At 44.7% G+C, this 24,390-nt stretch overlaps 1 protein-coding gene across 4 annotated transcripts in view; it reads left to right on the forward strand.

Moving 5' to 3' along the window:
• The window catches only part of plekhg4 (pleckstrin homology domain containing, family G (with RhoGef domain) member 4), an 81,105-nt gene that overhangs the window by 50,659 nt on the left and 6,056 nt on the right, over positions 1 to 24,390 (forward strand). For 3 of the 4 annotated variants that reach the window (XM_042223834.1, XM_042223835.1, XM_042223836.1), the window contains 11 exons: positions 5,237 to 5,434; positions 7,089 to 9,975; positions 12,047 to 12,214; positions 12,398 to 12,521; positions 12,598 to 12,691; positions 13,916 to 14,002; positions 14,087 to 14,203; positions 14,755 to 14,853; positions 15,565 to 15,852; positions 16,876 to 16,998; positions 17,106 to 17,297. In XM_042223834.1, coding sequence (XP_042079768.1) covers positions 5,237 to 5,434; positions 7,089 to 9,975; positions 12,047 to 12,214; positions 12,398 to 12,521; positions 12,598 to 12,691; positions 13,916 to 14,002; positions 14,087 to 14,203; positions 14,755 to 14,853; positions 15,565 to 15,852; positions 16,876 to 16,998; positions 17,106 to 17,297 — 4,377 coding nt within the window. The remainder of the gene's footprint in view (positions 1 to 5,236; positions 5,435 to 7,088; positions 9,976 to 12,046; positions 12,215 to 12,397; positions 12,522 to 12,597; positions 12,692 to 13,915; positions 14,003 to 14,086; positions 14,204 to 14,754; positions 14,854 to 15,564; positions 15,853 to 16,875; positions 16,999 to 17,105; positions 17,298 to 24,390) is intronic. The other variant, XM_042223837.1, reaches the window with a different exon arrangement.

A 24,390-nucleotide genomic window follows, 5' to 3' on the forward strand; every position in this document is an offset into this window, starting at 1 on the left:
AGTCAGACGGCAAACGATTTGTTTAAATCTTGTCTTAAACTCCTGAATTTCACTTTCAGTCCCACGTCGGCCCAATTATTTTAGGCTTTGACCTCCAATATTTCTGCTTGTTTTTCTGTTTCTTCGCACTGACACTGAATCCATATCACTGCTCAGCCTGAGGCGCAACACAGGAAGGAGCTTAAACCCACTGGTTTGACCTCTGACCTCCTCCTAATTGGTGTGTTTACGTTGTGAAGTGATCTCAGGAGTGAGACTCTTCTGTTGCTGCACTCCGGATTAGAGGCCGAACTGACTGAAACTCTGTAAATCTGAATGAAAGTAAAAGCAGTGTTTTTATCACAGGACTCTGGTGTGTTGAGGATAATGAAGTTATTATTCAGAGTGGGTGGCCTCTCTCTTTCTCCCATGGGAACCTCTCTCAGCCTGCTTTGATGCGGCCCCCTCCCATCATCCTCCTCACCCTCTCAAAGCAAGCCTGAGCTGCAGTCTTAATACTGTAATCCTCGCTTTTATATACATCGTGATTCCTACAGTCTTTTCATGCCGTTACACAACAGAGTAGGTTTACAGTTTATATCAGCAACATAAAAGATGTGAAGTATGTTTAATGGGTTTACTCCTCCTGGACTGTGTCACTGAGGTTTTCTGGTTCTTGAAACACGTATTAATGCATATTAAGAGTCCTAATGCAGAAAAGGAGAGACCATTAGCGCATCGCACCTCAGAGAAGATGATCTAAACATACGTTAACATACTGGCCTTATTATGATGAGTTAAGAATGTCTATATTTCACATTTTCAAATAGCTCTTACATATGCATGCTGTATTTTCACAGTGCTTTCTTACTTGTAGGCCATAGACAGTATAAGATCTGAATGTAGTAAATACGAACTGTCCACGGTTTACAAAACGATCTGAAGTTTGGCGGTGCAGCGATGAATCTGTAAATTTCTGTCGTTGATGAAGCTGCCAGCTTTGTGTCAGTGTCACGTCAGCAGAGACGTCCATCAGTGCCCATTTATTTTCACTCCGGTTGTAACTTTTGGAGCGCCGCTGTGTTTACGATCGGTCTCTGTTTGCATCAGCACTTTAAACTCATGACCGTCCACAACCTGCCGCGGTGCTTTTCAGCAGCACAAAAATCCCCCCCCCCCGGTCCCCTGTCCCTCTGCACCAGCTGTCATCTGATATCCTGCTGCTAATATTGGCCTCAGTGTTGCATTTGGCTGCCAGTTGTCGCCTGATTCACATCCAGAATATTCAGCCGAGGCTGAAGGGGAACGCTGGCTGAGCAGGACGACACAACTGGAAACTGTTAGTGACATCACCGCAGGGTCAGTTCAACAGGTCTGTGGGCGCTTTGAATACGGCCGATAAACAGAAGCGTCAAACTTTACAGTCAGGACAAAGTCAAATAAGGAGAATTTAAACGCTAAAGAAGCTGCTTAGAAAAACAGAAAATAATGTTCAATTTATTTTATTTATTTATTTATTTGCTGTGATGCAGTGACGTAATCTCTGCATCTGAGACTCATACAGCAGATAAATAAGACTCTGATGTTGATCGTGGTGCTGTCTTACATCACCATCTGTCTGCGCTGTGAAAAAGAAAACACAAACACTCAGTTACACATTCTGTCATATTTGTAGTTTTTACATCTTTATGAATTTATTAGCAAATTAGGAATAACCTATGTTGTCAGGATTATATCCATGATTTAGTCAACACTGGTTGTCTTTAAACTGAACTTGGACTTGAGTTCATTGCCGATGTTGTGCTTACATTCAGTAGAAAAAGATGCTGGTGCATTAAAAATCATGACATAAGCTTTTGTGACTTAAACAACTGTCACCTGTAAGCCTCCAGTCGTTTAATGCTGGCGCCTGAAGGCACCTGCCTCGTGAATTCTGCCCTCTGGAGGACAATGAAGGTAGATTTTTTTTCGCAACTCGGTGTGACTGATGGTATCAGTTTAGTATGAAGACACACTGAAGGCGTCCTTTATCACAGAGACCATGGATGATGCACAAACTCTGTCATGCTGTTATCTGCAGTGATCTGGATTTCTGTAACGGTCCCAGAAATCATCAACAGAATGTGCCGAAGTGTGCAGCTGAGAACGGCGAGCGTGTCTCCCATTTTCCCCCTCCCTGCACTGCTACCAGAGATGATCTCAACTGATTTATGTTAAAACTGCTTGATTACAGCAGGAGTCATGCGCTTATTTGGGTCAGTACTTGAATCTGAGTATTCACAAACTTAAACAAGAAGCAGCTTTCACTTAAGAACGGGTTTTACACGAAGCATTTAGAACTTTAAGTGAAATGTGAATGAAAGACGTGTTCATCAGGATGTGACTTTGATCTTGCAATGTGGCGGTTTGTAGCAAAGTGAGAAGTGACTGCTATAAGGGTCAGCACCTCTCAGTCAGAGGCCACATTTCTCTCTTGGAAAATGGTGGATTGCTCCTTCTGGGAATCGAGGAACGTTGCTGCACCAACCAAGGGAGTGCAGATATCTCTAGAGATGGTGGAGCATGGGTAAGTAGAGGTAGCATGAGGCATTGTACCAGACTGTTGTGGGGAAGAGAAAGTGGAGTCAGTTGATCTTTGTTCCGGCCTTCAACTGTGCTCGTGAGCTGTGGTGGACAAAAGCAGCCAAACTGAGCTCAGCCTTAAATTTTCCAAACAACCCCAACTGGGAGTAAACAACTGGGATTGACCTTCAATTCATGAGAGATTACATATCTTGTCTAGTCTGGGAGCAACTTGGATGCCCTGGGAAGAACTGGAAAACATTATTGGGAGGAGATATCTGGAACGTCCTGCTCAGCCTGCTGCTGCCATAGCAGACAGGATAAGGATGGATGGAGGTGAGGATGGTTTTGGACGTGGGTTTGGACTGGACTTGGGCAGCTCCGGGCTGCCCCTCCCCCTCTCTCTGTATCTTCCTCTCGCTACACAATGCTGTCAAATAAAGACTTAAAATGCCAAAAATAAACCAGAGAGAGAGAGAGAGAGCTTTTGTAGCAATTATCTTGTTTTCATAACCATCGGATGCCAAAATCGCTCATGACATTAAAATTTGTTGCCCAACCCCAGTCTTATATTAAACTCGCATGCCTCCTTGTAGACTCGGACCAGCTGTTGCCTTTGGTCCCCAAGGCCAGGCGACAGACAGACTCCACTTGAAGCTTCAGCTGATAATCACACGAGCTGCCCTCGTATCCACTTTTAAAGCTTATAAAACAGCTTTTTATGTATTTTACGACAAGTTATGTATCAGTCTCGATTACTGAGTTTCTGTATTTTCTGTTTTATAATGTGCTGCGTTTGTTTAACTTTGCTTGGATGTATAGCTGTAAAGCACTTGGTAAACCTGTTTTTAACTTCATTATAAATACAGTTAATTATCAGGGATGGGCATTTCAGCTATCTGGAACTATTACACTGTTCTTTCAAGAACGCGCTCCACCCCAAACCACTCTCCAGTGACGCTGTGCATAGTTCTGTATAGTTGTGCAATTCATCAAAATGTAATCTTGGTTACAATCCTGGTTTCCAGCGACTATGAAAGCAAGAAATTTGACATGAAACAATTAAAAGAAGAAAAAAAAGAGAGGCTGTGGCAGGTTTCATTCAACTCATGCCAAAACCTCTTTTTCCTTTATTTTTCTGACACTTGGCGCTCCATCCCACCACACTTTACCCTGGTGTGTTGGTTCTGTTGAGCTGTGTTAGCGTCACCCTTATTTCCATAGAAACGTCCTTCCTGGCGGTGCTAAAAACACAGGAAAATATGAAAAGGGTTTTCTTTTTTAATATTTAAAACTGAATGCCGATAATTGTCCACTGCAGACCTTTAATGGTCTCTGTTGTGTTACTTCCTCTTCACAGTGAAGAGTTGGTTGAAAATTAAATTTTCTTATCGCTTCCTTGCTGGTTTGTAGCTGCAGGTGCTTCTCAGGTGCTGCACAGCGGCGGCCTGCTGCTCCTGGATTGTTAACGACAGGAAAAGGAGGAAAACTGAGCTTATTTGTCTGTGTGAGTGAAGCCGACGCTGAGGGTGGAGCTGCCAGTCAGTGTGCTTCTGCCTGGAATGTTAGACATGTTGAATTAAAGAGGAGGAAGAGGAGGCATGGACGCACGCACCTCAGAGGGCTGTCTGGAGCCAGACGGGGTGCGGATATTTTTACCTGACCAGTCGCCGCTACTTCCAGACCAGTGGGTCCAGTTACCGCTGCAGACGGGGCCTCCCAGCCACACCTCCAGGGCCTGCCTTCTGTGCTTGGCCTTAAACATTAATCAAATGTGTCAATTGGAAGCACACATGAGTGTGAGAGCAGCTTTACGGACACACGACAGCTGACCGTGGAGGTGCAGCACACTCACATGACGTGTGGTCATAGCAGGAGAGGAAGCTGCTGTGGTCTCCGAGGCGATCCGATCAGTCCCTTTGATCAGTCTGAACAGATGGGAACAGAGGAGCTGTTGTCTGTTCTGGAATGTGATGCAGAGGTGTGGCGTTTTTAAAGACAACAGCTGGATGTTCTGCAGACACACACTCACATGTTCTCTCCTGTATCCTCTGCAGTTTGGGCTGTTCTACTGCTGATTGTGACACACAGCCCAGCATTAAGGCCACATGAGCTGAAACTGATTATTCTTTAATACCATGAAAGCACCTTTTGTTGGTCTGAGTGGCTCATTATAGAGCGATTTGGTTGAGAGACGTCTTTTATCAGCAGCATGATAAAATCAGGACAGAGGAGCCAGAGAGGACTTCCTTAAACTAACAAATAAACAAAACAGTCAGTCTGCATCAGATACTGTACTGTACAGCGCACAGTAAAAGTAAACTTGGAAAGAATTAGGCCTGCACATTGTTTTCAGTGTCAGCGCAACTCTTTTATTATCAGTCTCTTAACGCAGGGTAGTAAGTTTGACAAGTGAGTTTGACGTTGCTGTTTTGCAATCTCCACCTTTCAGGAAAACATGCCAGCATTGATTGTTTGATAAGCACAGAGGCATAAAATTCAGATGGTGATGACAATTTGTTACCAGCTCTCAACTTCAATCCACAGTTGAGATGTTATCGTGTCGTCTGAAGCTCACATTAAAGAAGATTGAAACCTTGTGTGTTTAAAGGTTCTTCTGTAGTGTGTCTGAGCTCTTAGATTTGCCAGCTGAAATAAATTACCTTTGAAGTAAAACGTCTCTTACTCTTTGCAGGACTCTGAATCTTTGGACCGGTGCATCCAGTCGGCTCTGGCAGCCCTCTACCCACCCTTTCAAGCCACATCCCCAACTGTCCTCTGTCAGGTCCTCAGCGTTGTGGAGCGCTGTTACCGAGGAGACGGCCTCCGCTACCTCCTCCACTTCCTGCTGCCGGCAAAGCAGTTCTTACAAAACCTCCAGCAGGATGCCTGTGTGAGTATCTCTGCATTTCCCCGAGTAATCTCATCACACCTTTAAGCGTCCTTAACTTACGCTCAGTGTCTGTTTGTTGTGGATTCACTCTGCTGTAGTCTGTTGTTACATCAGGTTGGATGGTGAACACAAGAACAGACAGGAATCTCTGCACAGATTATCACTGTTTCTGAATCAAACGACTCACAGAATATTCGTGTCTGTTCCTGCCTGTCGTACGTGTTCGACTCCAAAGCTCACGTGCTCGCTGCTGGGCGTTCACGTCCCGTCAGATTTGGGGAGGCTCTGCTGCTCTCTAGTTTGCGTGTTTTTCTTTGTGATGCAACTTTTGACTGTAAATGAACAGAAAGATGTCAGACTGTTTGAGGGACTCATTAACTGAGCAGCTACAGCAGCCTAAGTGGATACAGATGTGCCACAGCTGCCAAACATGGACTTTTAAGCACTGTTCTCTTGTTAAAAAATATTAATGACAGATCAACCAGTACCTGCCCTTCAAAATAAGCTTTTGTGTTTTTTCACTTCTTGTATTTTCTCACTTTTGTTAGTGAGGCTATGCAAAATGTTCCAAGTCACAGGCCCTCAGAATACAGAGGAGTGGGTTTAAATGAAGTCTCAGGATCACTGCATGATCCGAATAGCGGATGAAAATGCAGAGAAACTTTTAGTTTCCCCTCTAAAGTTTAGTAAACCAAATAAAAGGGACGTGGCATCTTACGCCAGAGAAAATTGTCACAAGCTGAACAGGAGATGGTGCAACAACCTGCAGACAGATCATCCGTGGATCCTCTGTGTCCTTCACGAACTTTGAAAATCTTCAGGGCCTAAAGTTGTTTGATCATCATGTTGAGACTGCTATATACAACAGTGTGGTTTCTTCATTTCACAGTGAAATTCACAAGTTTTAAAATGGAGCTGTTGGAGTGTTTTGACCAGCCACCTGCCCTCCGTGCTCCAGTGCTCGTTTCTGTTCCTCCGTGCCAGGGATGTCCAGTTGATTTTACAACCTGGGCCACATGGAGCCCACTTTCATCTTAAGTGGGTCGGATCAGTGAATCTCTTGTGTGTGGCAGTGAAAAGACGTTTGACTACACATTGCAATTTCAGAATTATGTGTTTTTCTACCTGTTAAAGGAATTTCGCTTCATTAAAGAAAGAAATTCCAAAATTTATCCTCTTCTTCACCTTTTCCAACATGCTCCAGTGGGACAGGTTGGAGTCTGTGCTCCTCATGTTGGACACCCCTGCTCTATGCCATAGATGTTAAATTAGTGCAGGTTTTGCTATTAAAACTATGATGTATCCTGTGATACTGATGCTCAAAGTTTGCAAGATTTTAGCTTTAGATTGTTACACATGGAGAGATGTAGTGGCAACTTATACCCGTGTGCTTTTAGGGCAAGTTATTTGACAATGAAGGTAAACTTTTGCATGATTTCTTTAAAGAGATTAAAGTTATTGTAAGAGATAAATCAGCTGATTCTGAGGGGATCAGGTGGGAACTTTACTCAGATTTAATTGAATCTCTGTGGTTGCTCTGTTTGGTTCCAATATTTGGAGAAGGTGTTAGTTTGCACCCATACAGATGATATTCTTCAGAGCCAGGATTTTAATGACGCTCTGTCTTGACTGGGATGCTCTCTTCTCTCCTCAGCTGCAGTACTGTGGTTTCCTGTTTCGTCATGAAGGCTGGCCTTTGTGCATCCACGAGAAGGTAGTCGTGCAGCTCAGTCATCTGGACCCACGCCTCCTCCGTCCAGGAGACTTCTACCTGCTGGTTTCTCCTTCTGCAGCCCCACCCCCTCCTCGAGCACACAGGGCCTCCTGGAGGGGCGACATCCCGTTAAAACCGCGCCTGCTCCTGTGCAGCAAGTCGGCCGGCAGCCATCATGTGGAGCAGCAGGAGGTGTCTGGCGTAGCTCTGCAGTCGCTCTTTAGCATGGCCTGGTTAGACTCCGTCAACAGGGAGAGGGAGCAGCGCGGAGCATCCAGGTTGGAGCGCTGCCTCCTCTCCACCCACGGAGACGTCTTTAGGGTCCCCTGGGAGGATCTGGTCTACCCACAATTCATCAGTCGGCCCTGTGCTGCTCCGAAGGAGGACCAGGACTCCTCCATTAAGGGCAAAGATGTGGCAATCAAGACATCATCTGACAACAACAGAGAAGCAACCTCTTCAAGTGATGTGAAGCACCTCTCATCTTCGCCTAAAACAGACCAATCACCAGCAAACAGCGGGGGCGAGGACTCGGAGGGGGAGTACGTGGAGCTGACGGAGCTCCCGCTTCCTCGCTTCTCCCCACAGAAAGGCTCTTTAACCCAGTCCATCAGCCTGCAGCACCGAGCCAGGACAAGTACACATACCACCACACACACACTGTCTGCTGCTACCGCACACACTCCTCAAACCACCAACATACACTCTGCTGCTTCCACACTCACTGCTCACGCACACAGCAACTTCCCGCAGCCCTGTGAGGATGCAACCTGCAGGCTCATGGAAGAGAGCATCCACCAGGACCACCGTGAAGCTGTGGTCCCGACCCCTTTCTCCTCCTCTGCCCCTCCTGAAGTCACAGGAACATCCATCTGTGAATCGGAAGAAACAAAAGGTACTGACACAGGCACAAATCTGAACACTAAACCTGAAACCTGCACAGAAATGAGCGTGGAGGAGGGGGGGGAGGAGCAAAGTAACAAGGAGGAAGCTGTAATTTCAGCTGCTGAGGAAGAAGAGGAGGTGCCAAAGGAGGAAGAGTTCCCAAGTGATGAGGAGGAAGCTGAAAGTGAAGATACAGAGGGAGATGGAGAAGACGAGTTGAATGAAGATGGAGAAGATGAGGTAGAAGAAGGCCCAGAGGAAGTAGAAGTAGAGGTCGAGGAGGAGATACAGGTTGTGATTGTGCAACAAAGTAAAGAAAGAAATGAGGATGAGGAAATGGTGACAGAAGATGCAAGAGGAGGAGAGACAGAAGAAGAAAAGGGATGTGGAGAGGTTCACACAGATAAAGACTCTTATTTTGAAAGTAACGCACAACAAAAGCAATCTGAGGACTTTTATTTAAAAAATAACACACAACAAGCACACTCCATCGACTCGGTAACAGAAACAGATTATAAAGACTCTTATTCTGAAAATAACACAAAACAGAAACACTGGCAGGGCTCTTATTCTGAAAGCAAAACTACAGAACCATACTACGAGGACTCTTATTCTGAAAACATAAAACCAGTAAAAACCTCAAATTCTGAAAGTGATGCACAGCAATCGCACTCCAGTAACTCTTGCTTTGAAAATTGCAAAACACAAATACATTCTGAGGAATCTTATTCTGAAAGAATAGCTACAGAATCATATTGCAAGGACTGTTATCCTGAAAATAACAAACAACCACTACACACTGAGCACTCTTATTCTGAAAACACGGCACCAGAAACGCACTCTGTGGACTATTCGGAAAACATAAAAAACATAGACTCAGAAACCTTATATCCTGAAAATGCCACACAGCGTGCACACGCTGTTGACTCTTATTTTGAAAGCAACAAACCACAAAGTAAATCTGAGCAGTCTTATTTTGAAAACATAGCTACAGAGTCACGTTGCGAGGACTGTTATCCTGAAAATAACAAACAACCACACATTCAGGACTCTTATTCTGAAAACACAATACTAGAAACATACTCGGTGGACTCTTATTCTGAAAACACAGTACGAGAAGCACATTACAAAGACTCTTATTCTGAAAGTGACACTAAACAGACAGACTCAAGTGACTTTAATTCTGAAAATAACAAGCAAGAGATGGCAAGAGACTCTTATTCTGAAAGCAACATAAAAGAAACAGACACTGAGGGCTCGTATTCTGAAAACACAGCACCAGAAACGCACTTCGCGGACTATTATTCTGAAAGTACAGCAAGAGAACGACACGCTGACTCAGAAAAAAATAAACAGCGTCACACTGAGTGCTGTTATTTTGAAAAAACAGCAACAGAACCATATTACAAGGACTCTTATTCTGAAAAACAGACAAAGCACACATTCTCTGAAGGGCCCAGCACAGGATACAAGCAGATCAAGGATTTGTTTTCTGAAAACAGCACACATCTAACACAACACAGGGACTCTTATTGTGAAAGCAACACACTGCAAACACATCAAGGAACTTTTAATTCTGAAAAAGAAACACAACCTCAGAGCTCTTCTGAAAATAATACAGAAGACTCTCACTTAGCAAGCACATATTCTGAAAATACACCTGACCCTGGGGACTCTTATTCTAAAAACAAAGCACATTGCGATGACTTTTATTCTGAAAGCAGTGCACTTCAGGGACCCACAGAAGAATCTGATCAATCCAGTACTGGTGAGAATAATGCGGAGGAGTGTAAAACACTGCACTGCGTCTCCACACCAGCAGCACATCAAAACTTGCTTCCGACAAAAGCTGAGGAGTCCAACAGTGGACAGGAAGTCCAAAAAGAAGAGGAGCAGTGGAGCTGTGAGGAGGCTGCTGGAGCTTCAGAGTGTCACACTGAAGGTACATGAACCCGTTTCTCCTCCTCAGTACATTTTCCTCTCCTGCTTTTCCTCCCACAGACCATCAGACTCACTCTTTCTCCTCCTTTATCACATCCTCCTCCTCCTCATTGGCTGAGTGGTTCCTCCTTTGCATCTCTTTCACTAAAACTACCCTCGACTTCACCTCCTGTTTTAACTCACCTGTGTGGCTGCAGGAGCAGCTCGTGAACGAGCCTGTGTCAGGTTTTCAGTTTTTTTTCTATAAAATCTCACATTTCACACGACTGCGTTGATCATTTAAAGGACCATTCACCTTTTTTCGGCCTGCTCTGCCTCTGTTACCCAAGAGCAGACAGGAAGTTGTGTGCCTTGTGCTCTCGCTCCAGGCTCCATTAAGGGGAATTCTCTGCAGTGTCTTTCAGTTCAGAGAAAGCTGAACGTCTCATCCCTCCGGTTGTTTAACAAATAGTAAAATATGCAGATTTATCACGATGTGTTCAGATGCAGCAGAGTCTTGATGACCTCAAGCTTTTGAACTTAAAAACGACTCTGTGCATCATAATGTAAACAAATCACCCAGAATACCTAAAACAGTAAGAGGTCAGTTTCTGCTGCCCTGAGCGCTGCCTTATAGGCTCCAACACTTGACAGTAACATACTGAGTAAGGATGCACAGGTGATATATTTGTTTACTGAACAAAATCACAGAAGCCTGGATAGATCTCATGCAGAGGAAGCATAACCACAGGAACTGCTGAGATCCTCTGTCTTCATGTTAGGTTTGGTGAGAGCGCGTGTCAGGGAGTCTACGTTGTCTGTGTGTATCAGCACGTAACTTTTTTGCTCTATAGATTTATTTTGTTTTGTAATTTGAGTTTGGTCAATTTGGTAAGTTCAGACATGAACATCATGAAAACCTTTTTTGTTTTGTTTAGTAGCTGCATGATTTATTTATATTTATATTATTGTACTTAAGTTTTTCCACACTTTTAATATTTGTACACAAGGTTTCTGCTTTTCATTATAGCACCCCCTGTGGGTTATACCCCACAGCACAGGGGTTGTTTCCCACCTGCGACTGACTTGCACTTTGTGAAACCCTTGGACTCTGAGAATTAACTGAAAACATTCTCTCTTTATTTAAAATCCAAATTATATCATCCAGTGGGACCTAATAGATGGCTTTAAAAAAAGTGTAAAATTATGAATTACTTTATTGGTCAATAAAATCCCCTGCTGTTCCTGTTGCAGTGACGCCAGCGATAGTCTATGAAAGATGAAGGCATTTCTAGTTTTGTGGATTTAGAAACTCTACAGGTGAAGCCTCCATGCCTGTCCAGTAGTGTGGAAAAGCTGAGATCTACGGCTGGAGTTTGTTGTTTATCTTAAGATGTTACAGACTGTTTAGCATCTGCTTTTCCTCGAGTTCACTACCGTAAATGAGAAAAATGATTTTTAAAAAAAAAAAAAAAAGAGCTGATACCTTCTGTTAAATGTTAAAGGAGTGAGGTGAGGGGCGTACGTCACTTCAGTTTCAGCTTATTTACAACATCTTGACTTAAGTGAACAAAAAACTGAAAACTGAAGAAGGGAATGATTTTGGTTGTGCTTGAGATTAAATTCAGCTCTTTGTGGACGGTGAATGAGTTTGACACTCGTGGTTTAAAGTCTTCAGGCAGTGTGTGTGTGTGTGTGTGTGCAGTCTGTGCACTGTTGTATTTGTGTCCTCAGACGTGGAGACCTTGACAGTGAGGACACTTTTGTCTGGTTCTTAGCTGTTTTGCCATTTTGAGGTTAACATTTAAAGTTCTTCATTAACTACATTAACCGCAGCCCTGAAATTTAGCAGGCATGACCCGGCGGAGCTGAATCTCAGAATGAAAATGTCCTTGATGGCCAGATTGGACTAGAAATGGTCTTTCTTTCTTTCTTTCTTTTTTTTTGCATGTGTGAGAGAACCCCAGCAGCACAGTATTTCTAGTTGTGAGAACATGTCCATTATCTGTGTCATACATGAAAACTGGGCCTCACAGGCCTGCTGTGTCAGTACACTGTGAGTAACACAGGTTCATTTCGGCATCTCTTCACAGGCCTCTGCAGTGAGCTGCGTCCTGCCCAGTCAGAGGTTGCTCTGGCTGCTGGTTCGAATCCGACAGAACAACCAGCAGCTGTTCCAAGGGTAGTCCAGCCTGTCACCCAGTCCTCCCAGTCCAGACTGTACAGTATGCTGCTGAGGTCTGGAGCTGTTTGTCTGCCTGGTGAGAAAACACAAACGTCTTGTACCAACCAGTTTCAGGCCTCAGACCCGACTAGACTAAGATCAGGGCAGTCAGAAGCTCCAGCCTGAGGTTTATAAAGTTGGGCAGGTGGAGCAGAGACTGAACTTCAGAGTTGGAGTCATTGTTTCTGTGTGTAAATGAAGTTGCTGCGTCTTCCTGCAGGAACCAGAGACAAAGGTGGGCGAGCGCTGCTTACCGTCTCCACCACGAGCCCCGTGTGGTCCCACCTGGACTGTGACAGCACTGAGCTGCCCCGCCTCCTCCTTTACTACACCTCCACCCTCAGGTACACTCCTCTATTACTGTTGTTACCCAGGTCTCTGTGCTGTCCACCCTCTGATATCACTGCTTTCATGGAACAGGAAGGAGGTGCTAGCTTCGGGGCTGACGGTGTTGGTGGATGCCCGTGGAGCTGCTCCCTCTCCCGCCCTGTACTCCGCCCTCAGGTCGCTGCAGGTGAGTTGGTTATGATTGAGCTACCTGGAGACAGGAGCTCTGTGCTGTGGAGCTGCAGACTGAGCGCGTGCGAGAAAAGGTGGCTTTACTAATTCTGGAGTCTCTCTCATGTTTCAGCCCCTCAGAGTAGTTTTATTCTCCAGGAGTCATTTAGAGAAACATGCACTCGTGAGAGACAGCATCTCAGCTCCTATTAAAACAATGATGCAGCTGCTCCTGATGAGGAATACATGCAGAACGTGAATAGTGGAGAAACATTTGTAGAGAGCAGAATATGTCGTCCTTCTTATCTCTGATCGAACATGAATCTGAGAATGTTTTTTACATTTTCAATCATGATTTCTTGTTTCTGTTTAAAGTATCAAAGTTGAAGCTGTAGGTTTCTGTGCAGCCACAGTTTTTTAGTTTCTGGTCAAACAGGAAATGGATTATGGATCCTTACTCTGTCCTCCCCTCTGGCATCCAGGTCTGAACATCGTCAGTGACCTTCAGGAACGAGGGGACAGTCAATTAGTTTAAAAAAAAAAGAAGTTTTTTTCCCGTAAACTTTATCTCCACCTCACTGGAAAACTTAGGAAGAGAGAAGTGTGGTTACAGAGGCCAACTGAGCTCCTTAATGATGTGCTCTGATTGGTCAGTGACCAACAGGGGGCGTTAGTTACAAACTGCGGTGGTTGGAGGACTGCTCTGCTGCTGCTTTTGAAATTTATCGTTTATGGATTAGAAACAAGTCCACACACAGCTTTGTATAGTTCCAGTCAGCTGGTTTCACTGACAGACTGAACCCAGAGAGGTCAGAGGTCGCGAGTATAACGCATCAACAACAGCACTCTTTGTCTACCAGTGCTTTTCTTTAATATATGGGTTCAGTGACTCACAGGCTATTTCTATCTGAATTTATTAGCATTAATCAAACTTTAAATCCTGAAAGCAGAACATCTGAAAAGCTCGACCCCCAGCAGACTAACAACCTGAAAATCAACCAGACTCCAGTTTTTAGCCCCGTTTTAAGAACGGTTTTGTTTCCTGATGTATTTTATTAGTTTAATTCTGTTTTTAGTGGTTTTCTCTGAAAATGTGGTCAATTGGTTCTTGTTCTAAATACATGAACAAACTCCTGGTGTGTGTGTGTGTGTGTGTGTGTGTGTGTGTGTGTGCGCGTGTGTGTGTGTGCGTGCGCGTGTGTGTGCGTGTGCGTGTGTGCGTGCGCGTGTGTGAGAGCAGGAGGACACACCAGTCTCCATCCACGGTGTTTTGATCCTTGCTAACAAGGACTCATCTCTGCGTGTGGACAAACCTGCAGCTACACAGGTAACACTTTACACCGCAGCTGCTCACAAACACCTTTGTGTGAATGTATGTTTTAAAGTGTGCGTTGATGTTTCTGTTGTGCAGGTGGAGGTGCTGAGCTCTCCAAAGTCTGTCCAGAAACACGTGGAGCTCCGACAGCTTCCCCTGGAGTTTGGAGGATCCTTCATCTTCAGTCAGAGCAGCTGGGTCAGCTTCAGATTGGTCAGTGTAAAACTCGCACACAGATGAAAATGAACAGTCAAAAAGAAACAATAAGGCAGACGTGTAACAGTGAAACACACCAACGCGGTGAAGTCTGTTAGTTAGAACAATGTCAAACCTTTCTTAAGTGTTTTGATGATTTGTAGTCATCAGAAAACTGTTTCACCTACATGAGTATAAGACTCAGACTCATATTCCATGTTTGTACTGACGCGTGTTGGACAGACGTCTCAGTGTCACGACAAACCCAAATCAGTCAGCACAGGTTAATCCCTGCTCGCTGGTGCAGGTGAGGCATGTCTGATTCTGGACTTCCACAGCTCCTCTTTGCTTTTCTGCAGCTGAAACGTTGCATGCTTCATTAAAAAATATTTGGACAGGTTGTCCCACATTCCTGGGGTGCTAATGACATGAGGTTTGTATTGTAGAGTGGAAGGTTTTATTCACCTTCCAGTTGACTATTTAAAGCTTCTTTTCTTCTTTCATAAGTGAGTTTAAGTGTGCGGCTTTAGAAACGATTCACACAATGAAAATGTGTGTTTGTCCCTCAGAGACTGGAGCAGCTGACCCGTCAGTGTGAGGACGTCATCAGCCTGCTGCAGAAGAGCATCAACGCGCTGCAATCCACACCTTTACCGAGCACTGCTGAGGTAAAAACACACACGGCATGGAAAGAGAGTGCTAGATCTGTGTCTACTCCTCACCTGTAAAAGGCCGACGGGGTACTGTGATTACCCCGCCAGCCGGGCGCGCGTGGACACCTTAGTTTGTACATGTGAGAGTGAGGCAGCAGAGGAGCTTCAAATTGATACCATAGGTGTGTCTGCTGAGGGGTAGCCAGTATTTTTACTTTAGGAACCTAAATCTGTCCAATTAACAACAAATTTGTTAGTTATATAAGAACAATCGGGGGGAGGTTGTAGTCTTTAGGAGAGCTAAGGACTACAACTCAGGCAGTTGAACTCTGAACCATCCTCCCCGCTTGGAGTTTGAGATACAGTCGTCTTTTTAAGATATCTGATTGGATGACTGAAAGACTGTCTCGTGCTCCTAATCCTTTCTGGGCAAATGGCACTCTGACCAAATTCACGGTGCTATTCCAGAACTTTTTCAAAACTTTTGTAAAGTTTATCATTTCCTGTTCTTATGTTATACAAATTGGGTTTAATATAAAACTGGAAATGAGGTCTAAAAGTTGGGCTCATTGAAAACATGAACAGTTTCAACAGGAGGCTGTTGATCCCTTCACAAGTATTAAAATCCACTCTGCGTGTTTTTATTCACTTGAACAGTTTGTGGTTTTGCTCTCAGTTCTCCCATAAAGGTTCAGACACCAGCTCAAACCTCTCTGTCTTTGCCAGGATGCCGAGCTGCTGCTGTCCCGCTACAGGGCAGTGATGTGCAGCATCCTCGCAGACAGCCGATTGGTGCAGCTCCAGCAGGAGGGCGGCGCCTCGCTGGCGTGGCTGCGCAGGGAGGAGAGCAGCGTCGGCGTGGCGGTGGACCAGCGGGCGGCGGTGGAGTCAGTGTCGACTCTGTACGAGCAGGTGGACGAGCTGCTCCACCGCCTGGTGATGCTGTCCAACTCCAAAACGCAGGAGCTGAACTTCATCGCAGACTTCAGGAACCTGGAGCAAGGTTTCAGCGAGGTCAGTCTGAGCACGCTCAGTATGCATCGTTCATACGGACATTTACATCAGTGTCGTCTTAATGTGAGGAGTTGACTTCATGATGAACCGTGACTCTAAGTGACACTGAGACACTCCCACCTCCTTTGTTTCCTTGGTTACGCTCTTAGCCAGTGATCAAAGTGTGGACAGCAGCCCCCTGGTGTGCTGTGAAGGTACTGCAAGTAGGCCAAAAGAAGTAATGCACAATAAATACATTAAAAAAATATAATTTTCAGATGTTTTTCTTTTTTTTAACCTGAACTCTGGTGTCTTGTATCTTGTCAGTAGGAGGAAAAAACTAAAGTGGAGTTGTGGTTGTCAGATGTAGGGAGCTTTTAACTTACTACATCTTTTTTGTGAAACGAGGCATGTTTGGAAATATGCGCTCTAAGCTGTAAGCAATCGAATTATTACCTGATAACATCAGATTAATATCAGATCAATAACCATCAACAGAAAAACACCAATTATGTGTTTGGAGTTAAACTGGAACAAGTTTGTCTTCTGAAGCTTTGACAGGATGAAACACTTCCCTCCCTGAGCACACTCACAAATGAATGATTAGGAAAATGAATAAACATTAGATGATATATGGATTTCATAAATGGGTAATTCAGGTTAAAGTAGATCCATATGTGAGTGATTTGCTGCTTGCGGGTGTGGATGAACTGTCAGACATTTGGCCCTCAGGCATAGACGAGCTGAAAGAGCTGCAGCATTGATTGGTTCTCTTTTTCCTTTCTTAGCCTTATTTTTTGTTTTTCTGTCATTCTTTGACTTCGTAACCATAAAAAAAAGTGTCGACTGGAGTTCTGTTTGGTTTTTTAAGAAAGAGCTTTTAGATTTAACTGAGCCGAGGACATGCCTCGCATCTCACCTGGCAGGGTGGGAGGTTTGATCCTCTGGATCACATCACATGTTAATGTGAAGTTTACCTTACTGTGTGTGTGTGTGTGTGTGTGTGTGTGTGTGTGTGTGTGTGTGTGTGTGTGTGTGTGTCAGGTGAAGACGTGGCTACAGGAGGTTGGTGAAGTTCGTCTGAAGATTCTGGAAGAGCCGGCAGACTCTCTGGTGCTTCTGAATGAAAAACAGCAGGACTACAAGGACTTCTGCACAACGGCATACGTACGACACACACACACACACACACACACACTCGTTCAAACATTTCTTTTAGCCCATACTGAGGACTGGTCCCCACAGAGGATGAGGTCTGTTTCCTCTGTGTGCAGGACCAGTGTAAACGAGGCAAGGAGCTGCTGTCTCGGCTGGAGCGCCGGGACGACGTGCCGTCCGCTGACCTCCACATTTACGAGGACAAAGTTCACTCCTTCTGGGCTCAGCTGCAGGATTTCACTCAGCGGGTCAGCAGTACCGGGCAGAACATCGAGCGGGCCGTCCGACTCTACAGCTTCTTAGATCAGGTACAGTCACTGAGGCTGTGGCTCATCGGATCGGTTTTTAATGGCAGTTTGAGCCTCACAGTCATCTAAATGTGTAAATCTATATTTAATCTGGTGCTTTCTGAGATTAGCTAAAGTGAATTTCAGTGTTGTGAACAGTACTTGCTGCTCTTTCTGATTATAGCTCCAGCTGTGCTCTGATTTTTCATGTTTTACTGTCTCTCGGTTTAAACCATCTGAGAAGCCTGTCAGCTCTGTCTGAGCAGCTTCGAATCCATCTTCAGAAATCTAATTTTAGCTGCATGTAAAACAGCTGAATGTGGATCGGAGCAGCTGGTTTGTCGTGTCTCTCCTCCTCCTCCTCATATCGTCTCCCTGCAGTGAAACTGACAGCTTGTATTGAGGCCAGGAGGATGAAGAGGGGGGAGAGAGTGTCAATATTGCTTTGTGTACTGGACTCTTTGTAAAGGGGGTGTGAGGGGGGTGATGGTCTTTGTCCACATAACTCTGTCTTGTAGGTTTGTTTGTGTGTTTTTATGTCATGCTGATACTTTTATAATGTGCAGATTCTTGAAATTCAGTCATGAAACAGTTGAAGTTGTCCCTCAGACATCCTATAAAAACAAACGCACCGACCACAAAAGTTTCTTCGATCGTTGTTCACATCATAACCAAGAGCGACACGGTGTGAACTCCGGCGCACTTTCGGTTTTCTTTCAGAAAAGATTCAGACTCGTGTCATATTAGGACGTACACAGCGTAGGATGAGGACAGGGCCGTAGATCGACCGGTAAATCGACAGCTTTGCTTTTACCCTCTTCTCCACAACAGATCGGTACAGCGTCCACATCGCTACAGACACCACCCCAATCTAGTCTGTCAGTCTCTCACTCGTGAACAAGACCCTGAGATACTTAAACTCCTCCACGTGGGGCGGCAACAAGTCCTGTGACAACTGAAAAATCAAGAATCCAGTTGATCTGTCCAGATCCCACCACCCACCCACACACACACACACACACACACACACACACACACACACACACACACACTGGGTCCCAGTCACACTTAGCCCGAAGAAGTTACATGGTCCACATTCCTGCAACAAACTATATTTTCTATATCATCTCCCGAGGTGCAGCAGCTGCTGGGCCTCCTGCTGCCTCTTCAAAAAAACAGCCGCTCATCCAAAGTCCCTTCTGACGACCTAGTAGACCTTTGTCTTTCATTTCATTTGTTTTTCGAAAGGATGATCCCAAATTCCCTGTAAAAAGACACTTCATGATAAGTTGGTACAGAAATCAAGCGTACAATTACCAACAAAGTAATTATGGTTTTTGCTATAGCTCATAAGCTCGTGTGAATGAACACGACGGACCGACACATTTTTACTCGCTCGGTTTGCTGCTGAACTGGTTTAACTGTTGAACTAAACCAAAGGAGAGAAACAGCCTCTCTGTTGAAATGCAACATAGACATAGAAGATTTCTATTTGGGGAAAACAAAAATTGAAATTGCGATGACAAGAAGATTATTTTTCATTGTGTGGAAGTCTTTTCAAGCCTCACTTCCTGTCCTGTCCTGACGTGTCTGCTCTGTGGGTGAAAACATCAGCCTGTGGGGATCCGAGCCGCCTCTCACTCAGTGGTGGGCTCGGCCGGTCGGCAGGCACGTGTTTCAGACCGATGTTTAAACTTTCACCAGTGAAGTTTGTTCGGATGCTTTAATCACGCCACCAAATTCTGCACAACACCAACCACAGAGTGTGCTGAAGTTTCCTCTCTGATGCACTAAGCAGGCACTACTGACCTGACACACACAGACAGGAATGGTGTGTGTGCGTGTGTGCGTGTGTGCGTGTGTGTAGTCCAGGTATCACTCCGGTGCCAAGTTTTCTTTCCATCCCCCTTTCATTCCTTTCACCACAAAGTCTTTGTCGCCGTGGTGATGCCCCCCTCCTCTCCTCCTGGGACCGCCCATCTGCCATTCAGCCCATTGATGAAGTGTGGGGGGGTCACTGTGTGTGTGTGTGTGGTCAGGATGCTGCTCTCTGCGCGCCTCACTCAGGCTTCAGAGCTTCAGCTGAACACACAGAGGTACGATACACACTTCTTACTGTTTTTTGTTGTTATTTTTTTTAAAAACACACACAGCTGAGGTTTGCTTTGGAGAAGTTTTATCAGCGTGTGTGTGTGTGAGGTGTGTGTGTGTGTGTGTGGGTGTGTGGTGTGTGTGTGTGTGGCAGCTTTTCAGCCGTTTGATGTTAACTTGGCGTCACTTTGACTGCAGAGAGATCTTTGAAGCTGCTCTCGCTGCTTGTTGTTCGCTCTCCCTCTCTTTCTGCGTGTGTGTGTGTGTTACCAGTTTACCTGCTGCAGATGTTATCGTGTCGTTTCCAGATCACGCATGTTGTCATGTTGCTGCGGCTCAGTGACATTCCCACCCTGACTCGTGTTTTTTGCATATAAAGCGACACAGGATTGCTGTCTGTTTCGATGATGGTGTGTCGGAGGTAATTTTGCTTGTCATGTGTTTTGGGGACGGAGACTCCAGCTAGAGTCTGCAGGAAAGGAAAGGAAATGGGTATCAGCAAATACAAAACTGGCTGTCTGCTCCATTTCACAGCAGTCACAGCGGCAGCATCATTCCCTTTTCCGCTTTGTCGTGTCCACATTGTTCACAGCTGAGTGGCAAGAAAAAACTCCAACAGCTGGCAGAGCGCTCTGTGCTCATAGGTGGACGATAAAGGGAGCAATCTCAGGCTACAGGTTCATTCTGCTGTACCTGCACACGCTGTCATTTCATTTCAAGGAGCCAGTAAAGAAACTTTAACCTTCCAGTCAGTAAACCAGCTGCTCCACCACAGCTATCAGAGCTCAGTCTCCAAAATCAGTTTGATTCATACCAAGTTTTCTCTTCAGAGGGGATGAGCAGCATTTGGAGAAAACATTTGTTTTTTCTTGTATTTACTTATTTTTAAATATTTTTGGTAAAATCACTTAATCGTGATTAGATATTGGGGAAAAATAATGAATTCTATAATTTTGATCCATTTCCAGTTCACCCGTTACTTCTTTAAGAATCTTTAAGAATAACAGCTTTTAGTACAGCAGCGAGGTTTGGCCAGGCGCTAGCAGCTCCACGTGGGCTCGCTTTCAGAATAGTTTCACCTAGAGCTGGGCGATATGAGATTTTTTCATATCACGATATGTTTTTTTCATTTCAGGCGATAACGATATCTATCACGATATCAGCCAAATAACTATATTTGTAAGATTTAAATGTGCCGTTGCTCACAAGTAAAATGTGAAATAATCAGCAGCTTGTTTTTATTTAAATATTTATTTCCCATAATAAGTTCAACAGGGTAGATGTACTTAAGGAACATGAGACTTTTTCAGATAAATAAAGGCAAATATTGCAAACTACACAAAAGGCAGCCGCTAAAGCGTTTAAGTTTCAAAATAGAACAAACGAAACAGACTAAACTGTCAATTCCACTTAGAAACAAAATATTAATTCTAAAAATAAATCTTAGTTTGTTTTACAGAAGAACAGACAAAACTAACTTTTGTCAATATCAAATAAACTGAGAACTAAAAGGAAATTCTCGATCTCTCCTTGTTGTATAGCTGAGCTTTTCAAACAGTTTTAACAGTTACTTTAGTCTGACAAAAGCCGAATGACGAATTAGCGCTTCCAGTCAGAGACTGAGGCTACGTCCACACGTACACGGGTATTTTTGAAAACGGAGATTTTCCGTTTTCGTTTTAAAAAATAATCCCGTCCACACATAAAGGCAGAAATGAAGGGAAACGCTGCTATGAACATGCCAAAGCAGCAGGTGGCGCTAGATTCCTAACCGTGCAGAAATATTGGCCAATCAGAAGTCTAGAAGCCTCGGTGGGAAAAAGTAAACAAAGCTGGGGCATAGAAGCAGAACCGAGTCGTATGTGTGGACGGACAGTAACTATGTGTATATGTAAGCATTTAAACACTGCAGAGAGTAGAATTAACAGAAACAGTATTGTAGAAATTCATTTCACCGAAACAATAACGTGGCGCACAGTGTGACGCATGCACCAGTTTATTGTATTTCCAGACTTGCTTTCGGCACAATTTACAGTGCACGCTACTCTGTTTTTTGTCAGACTTGAAATAGCCGAAATACCTTCACACTACGGAGCTTCTATGGCTCTTCTGTTCGACAATCTCTCTGGCGTTGGAACCATCATCTGTTTTCTCTTCGGTCACGCTCGGTTGATTTTTCTAGTCGGCACACTCATTTCCTCCATTACCCGCTGGCTGCTTCCCAAACAAACACACGTGCGGCTTGGCACTTGTGCTGTACGTTACAAGTCACGCGACGTGACGCTGCGGCTGTGATTGGTTCGGCTCTGCGCTACTTAATTTGGATTGGCTGACCTTTTTTTTTTTTTTTTTTTTTTTTTTTTTCTTTGAGGACAAGAGCGGCGAGGTCTATCGCGATAGCTTAATTTCTCTATCGAGTAAAAGTTATATCGCGATACATATCGTTATCGTTCTATCGCCCAGCTCTAGTTTCACCACGTTGCCTAGTTTCTTCTCGGACGGCGATACACCGGATCTGGTCATGTGTCAGCTTATTTATTTAATACGCACCACTCGAACACAGTATTGGGTTCATTCTGAACCTCGTCAGTACCTGCTGTGATCCAAACCGTCGACACCTCCTCGGATCAGTTCCTCCGACTGCGTTCTGGCAGCAGTTCCCTTCTGTCAGCTATGACATGCTAGCATGTAGATGTGTTTTTATAATAAGTGATTTTATATTGAAAGGAAGGAGATCAGTTTCCTCTGATCTGGACAGGATACAGCATCTGTCAGTTTTATGTTTTTAAGTTTTCCGTTTTGCACCGAAAACGATGTGTGACAGTTTGTCAGGTAGTGTCTGAATTCTTGAATATTGTGAGCTCACAGTGACCTTTGACCATGAAAATCTTACCCTCCATGGGACAAATGGACACCTGAAAACACGACAGCTCTGGGCACAGCTGTTTCTGACGTCGGGGCATAAAAACACTGGTATTGGAGGATTCTGCCTTGTTTGACATTTCTTCCTTTTATATGAAGACTTCAGAATAAAAGCAAAGAATGTAGAAATGGAGCAAAGAGTGAAGAAACAAAGTGAAACAAAAGACTTCTTTCACATCAACAAGAGTTTGAAGACAAAACGCTCTCCTCCAGGAACCGCAGAACCGTTTGAAGTAGGTTCACCACTACTCCCCTGAAGGAGGAGGAAAGGAGCCCTACCCCCTCCTTTTATATGGTTTGGAGGGTTTTGGCCTCCTCCGCCCTCCCTCTGTTTCCCCTCCTCCTCTTTGGTTGACTGGCTCCAGGCCTGGAGTCCTGCAGGGCCACTGTCCCCAGAACCACAGCCCGTGTGCTCCTGTTTATCCCTCCTCCCCCTCCTGCCTCCCCCCTCTGCAGCACCATAACAACCACATGTTATTTTAATTAGAGTCCTCCTCTTCTCTGCCCCACGTTTTCACTCCCTCTCTTGTTTGGAAACATCCAGAGGCGAGCTGAAACAATCGGCCGAATAATCAATTTATTGATCGACGGAAACGTAATCGGCATCTGTTCTGATCATTGATTGTCGGAGGCCTGAAAATAGATTAAAAGCAAATGTTGTCAGGTTTGTGAAGTGGAAATGGTCCAGTAACACTGGATCCAAAGCTTCCTTACTTGGAAAGCAGTACATTTCTTCAGCCTTACTTTATAAATCGATGTGAACGATGCTAAAATAATGAAAGTAGAAGAAAACCAAGGAACAATCTGTTCCTCATATTATTATATGAACAGTTTACAACACTTATCTGAAGGACCTTTATATTGAAGTGTAAAGATCCTAAATATTAGAGAGGCTCATGTGATCACTGGGCTCTGTGAGCAGTACTTGGTGATGATGGGGAAGAAGAACACTCTTTTAACAGGAAGAGACCTCCAGTAGAGGGAGGGTCAGCCTTTGGTAATAATGGTACATGCACAGCAGCCCTCAACTTGGTCCAAAGAAGCTGCGCGTGTTCAAGTTTCCAACCATTAAATTCTCCAGTCTTTAACCTGGCAGCTAATGCTAACCGTCCCAGACAATCACTGCTAACGGCCGGTCAGAATATTGAGATCTACATTGGTCATTTCCACAGTCCAACCACTGTCTGCCACAGTCTCTGCAGGTAAACTATTCATTATAAAATGGACCTCTGAAAACACCCCAAGTCATCTTCATTTAAAGTGGTCCAATCAGATCTTAATAAAATGATTAAACCTGGCTGACAACTAAAATGTACCCACAGTTGTTGTGTTGTAGAATCGAAGATAAAGAGTACAGTTACAATAAAGGACTGCTGTGACGATCCTCTCTCTCACACACACCTTTGTGCATGTGGGAAGTGAGCGGCTGCAGCGATCAGGACACATCAGCAGCTAATCGGTCTGAAGAGCGCTGACCCGGTAGCCTCCTGCCACATCGATGTCCATATGGTTTCATTGTTAGCACGTCCTGTCGGATCATATCTGTGTCACCGCCTTGGTTGTTTACGTCGACCTCATGAAGACGTCTGAATGGATTATTATTAGACCCTATCTAATGAAATATTAACTGACACATCCGTCTGTTTTTGGACCACTTTCTCCTCTTTGAGCCTTTCTGGGAAGACTGATTGAAGAGTTGGTGTAGGTAGAGATAGATGTTGGAGCACACCTCCACCTTCTCAGGCAGGGGTGCAGCAGATGATTCTGCTGATTGTTGTGCCACAAACCTCTGTGCTTTGCACGTTTAGACTCAAACCATCGCCGCTGTCACCAAATCAACCGAGACTGAAGTGTCAGAGCTGCTCCTCAGTGTTCTGCGATGCTGGTGGGTTGTTTTCTTTCAGCAGGCACTGAAGAGGGTGTCTGTACCCTCACAGTGAACCCTCACCCTGCTGTGCTTCCAGCGCCCTCTGGTGACCACACCCTGCCCAAACCCAACCAGCTGTCAGTGCTGCTGAACTTTCCCCCTCCAGGCCTTGAAAAGTTTGGAATAACCTGCTCCGAACTGACATGCACATGACCTTGTGTGCGTGTGTGTCTC

This window comes from Haplochromis burtoni, unplaced genomic scaffold, assembly GCF_018398535.1.
Source record: "Haplochromis burtoni strain Fernald_Lab_line unplaced genomic scaffold, NCSU_Asbu1 Contig_121, whole genome shotgun sequence".
NCBI lineage: Eukaryota > Metazoa > Chordata > Actinopteri > Cichliformes > Cichlidae > Haplochromis > Haplochromis burtoni.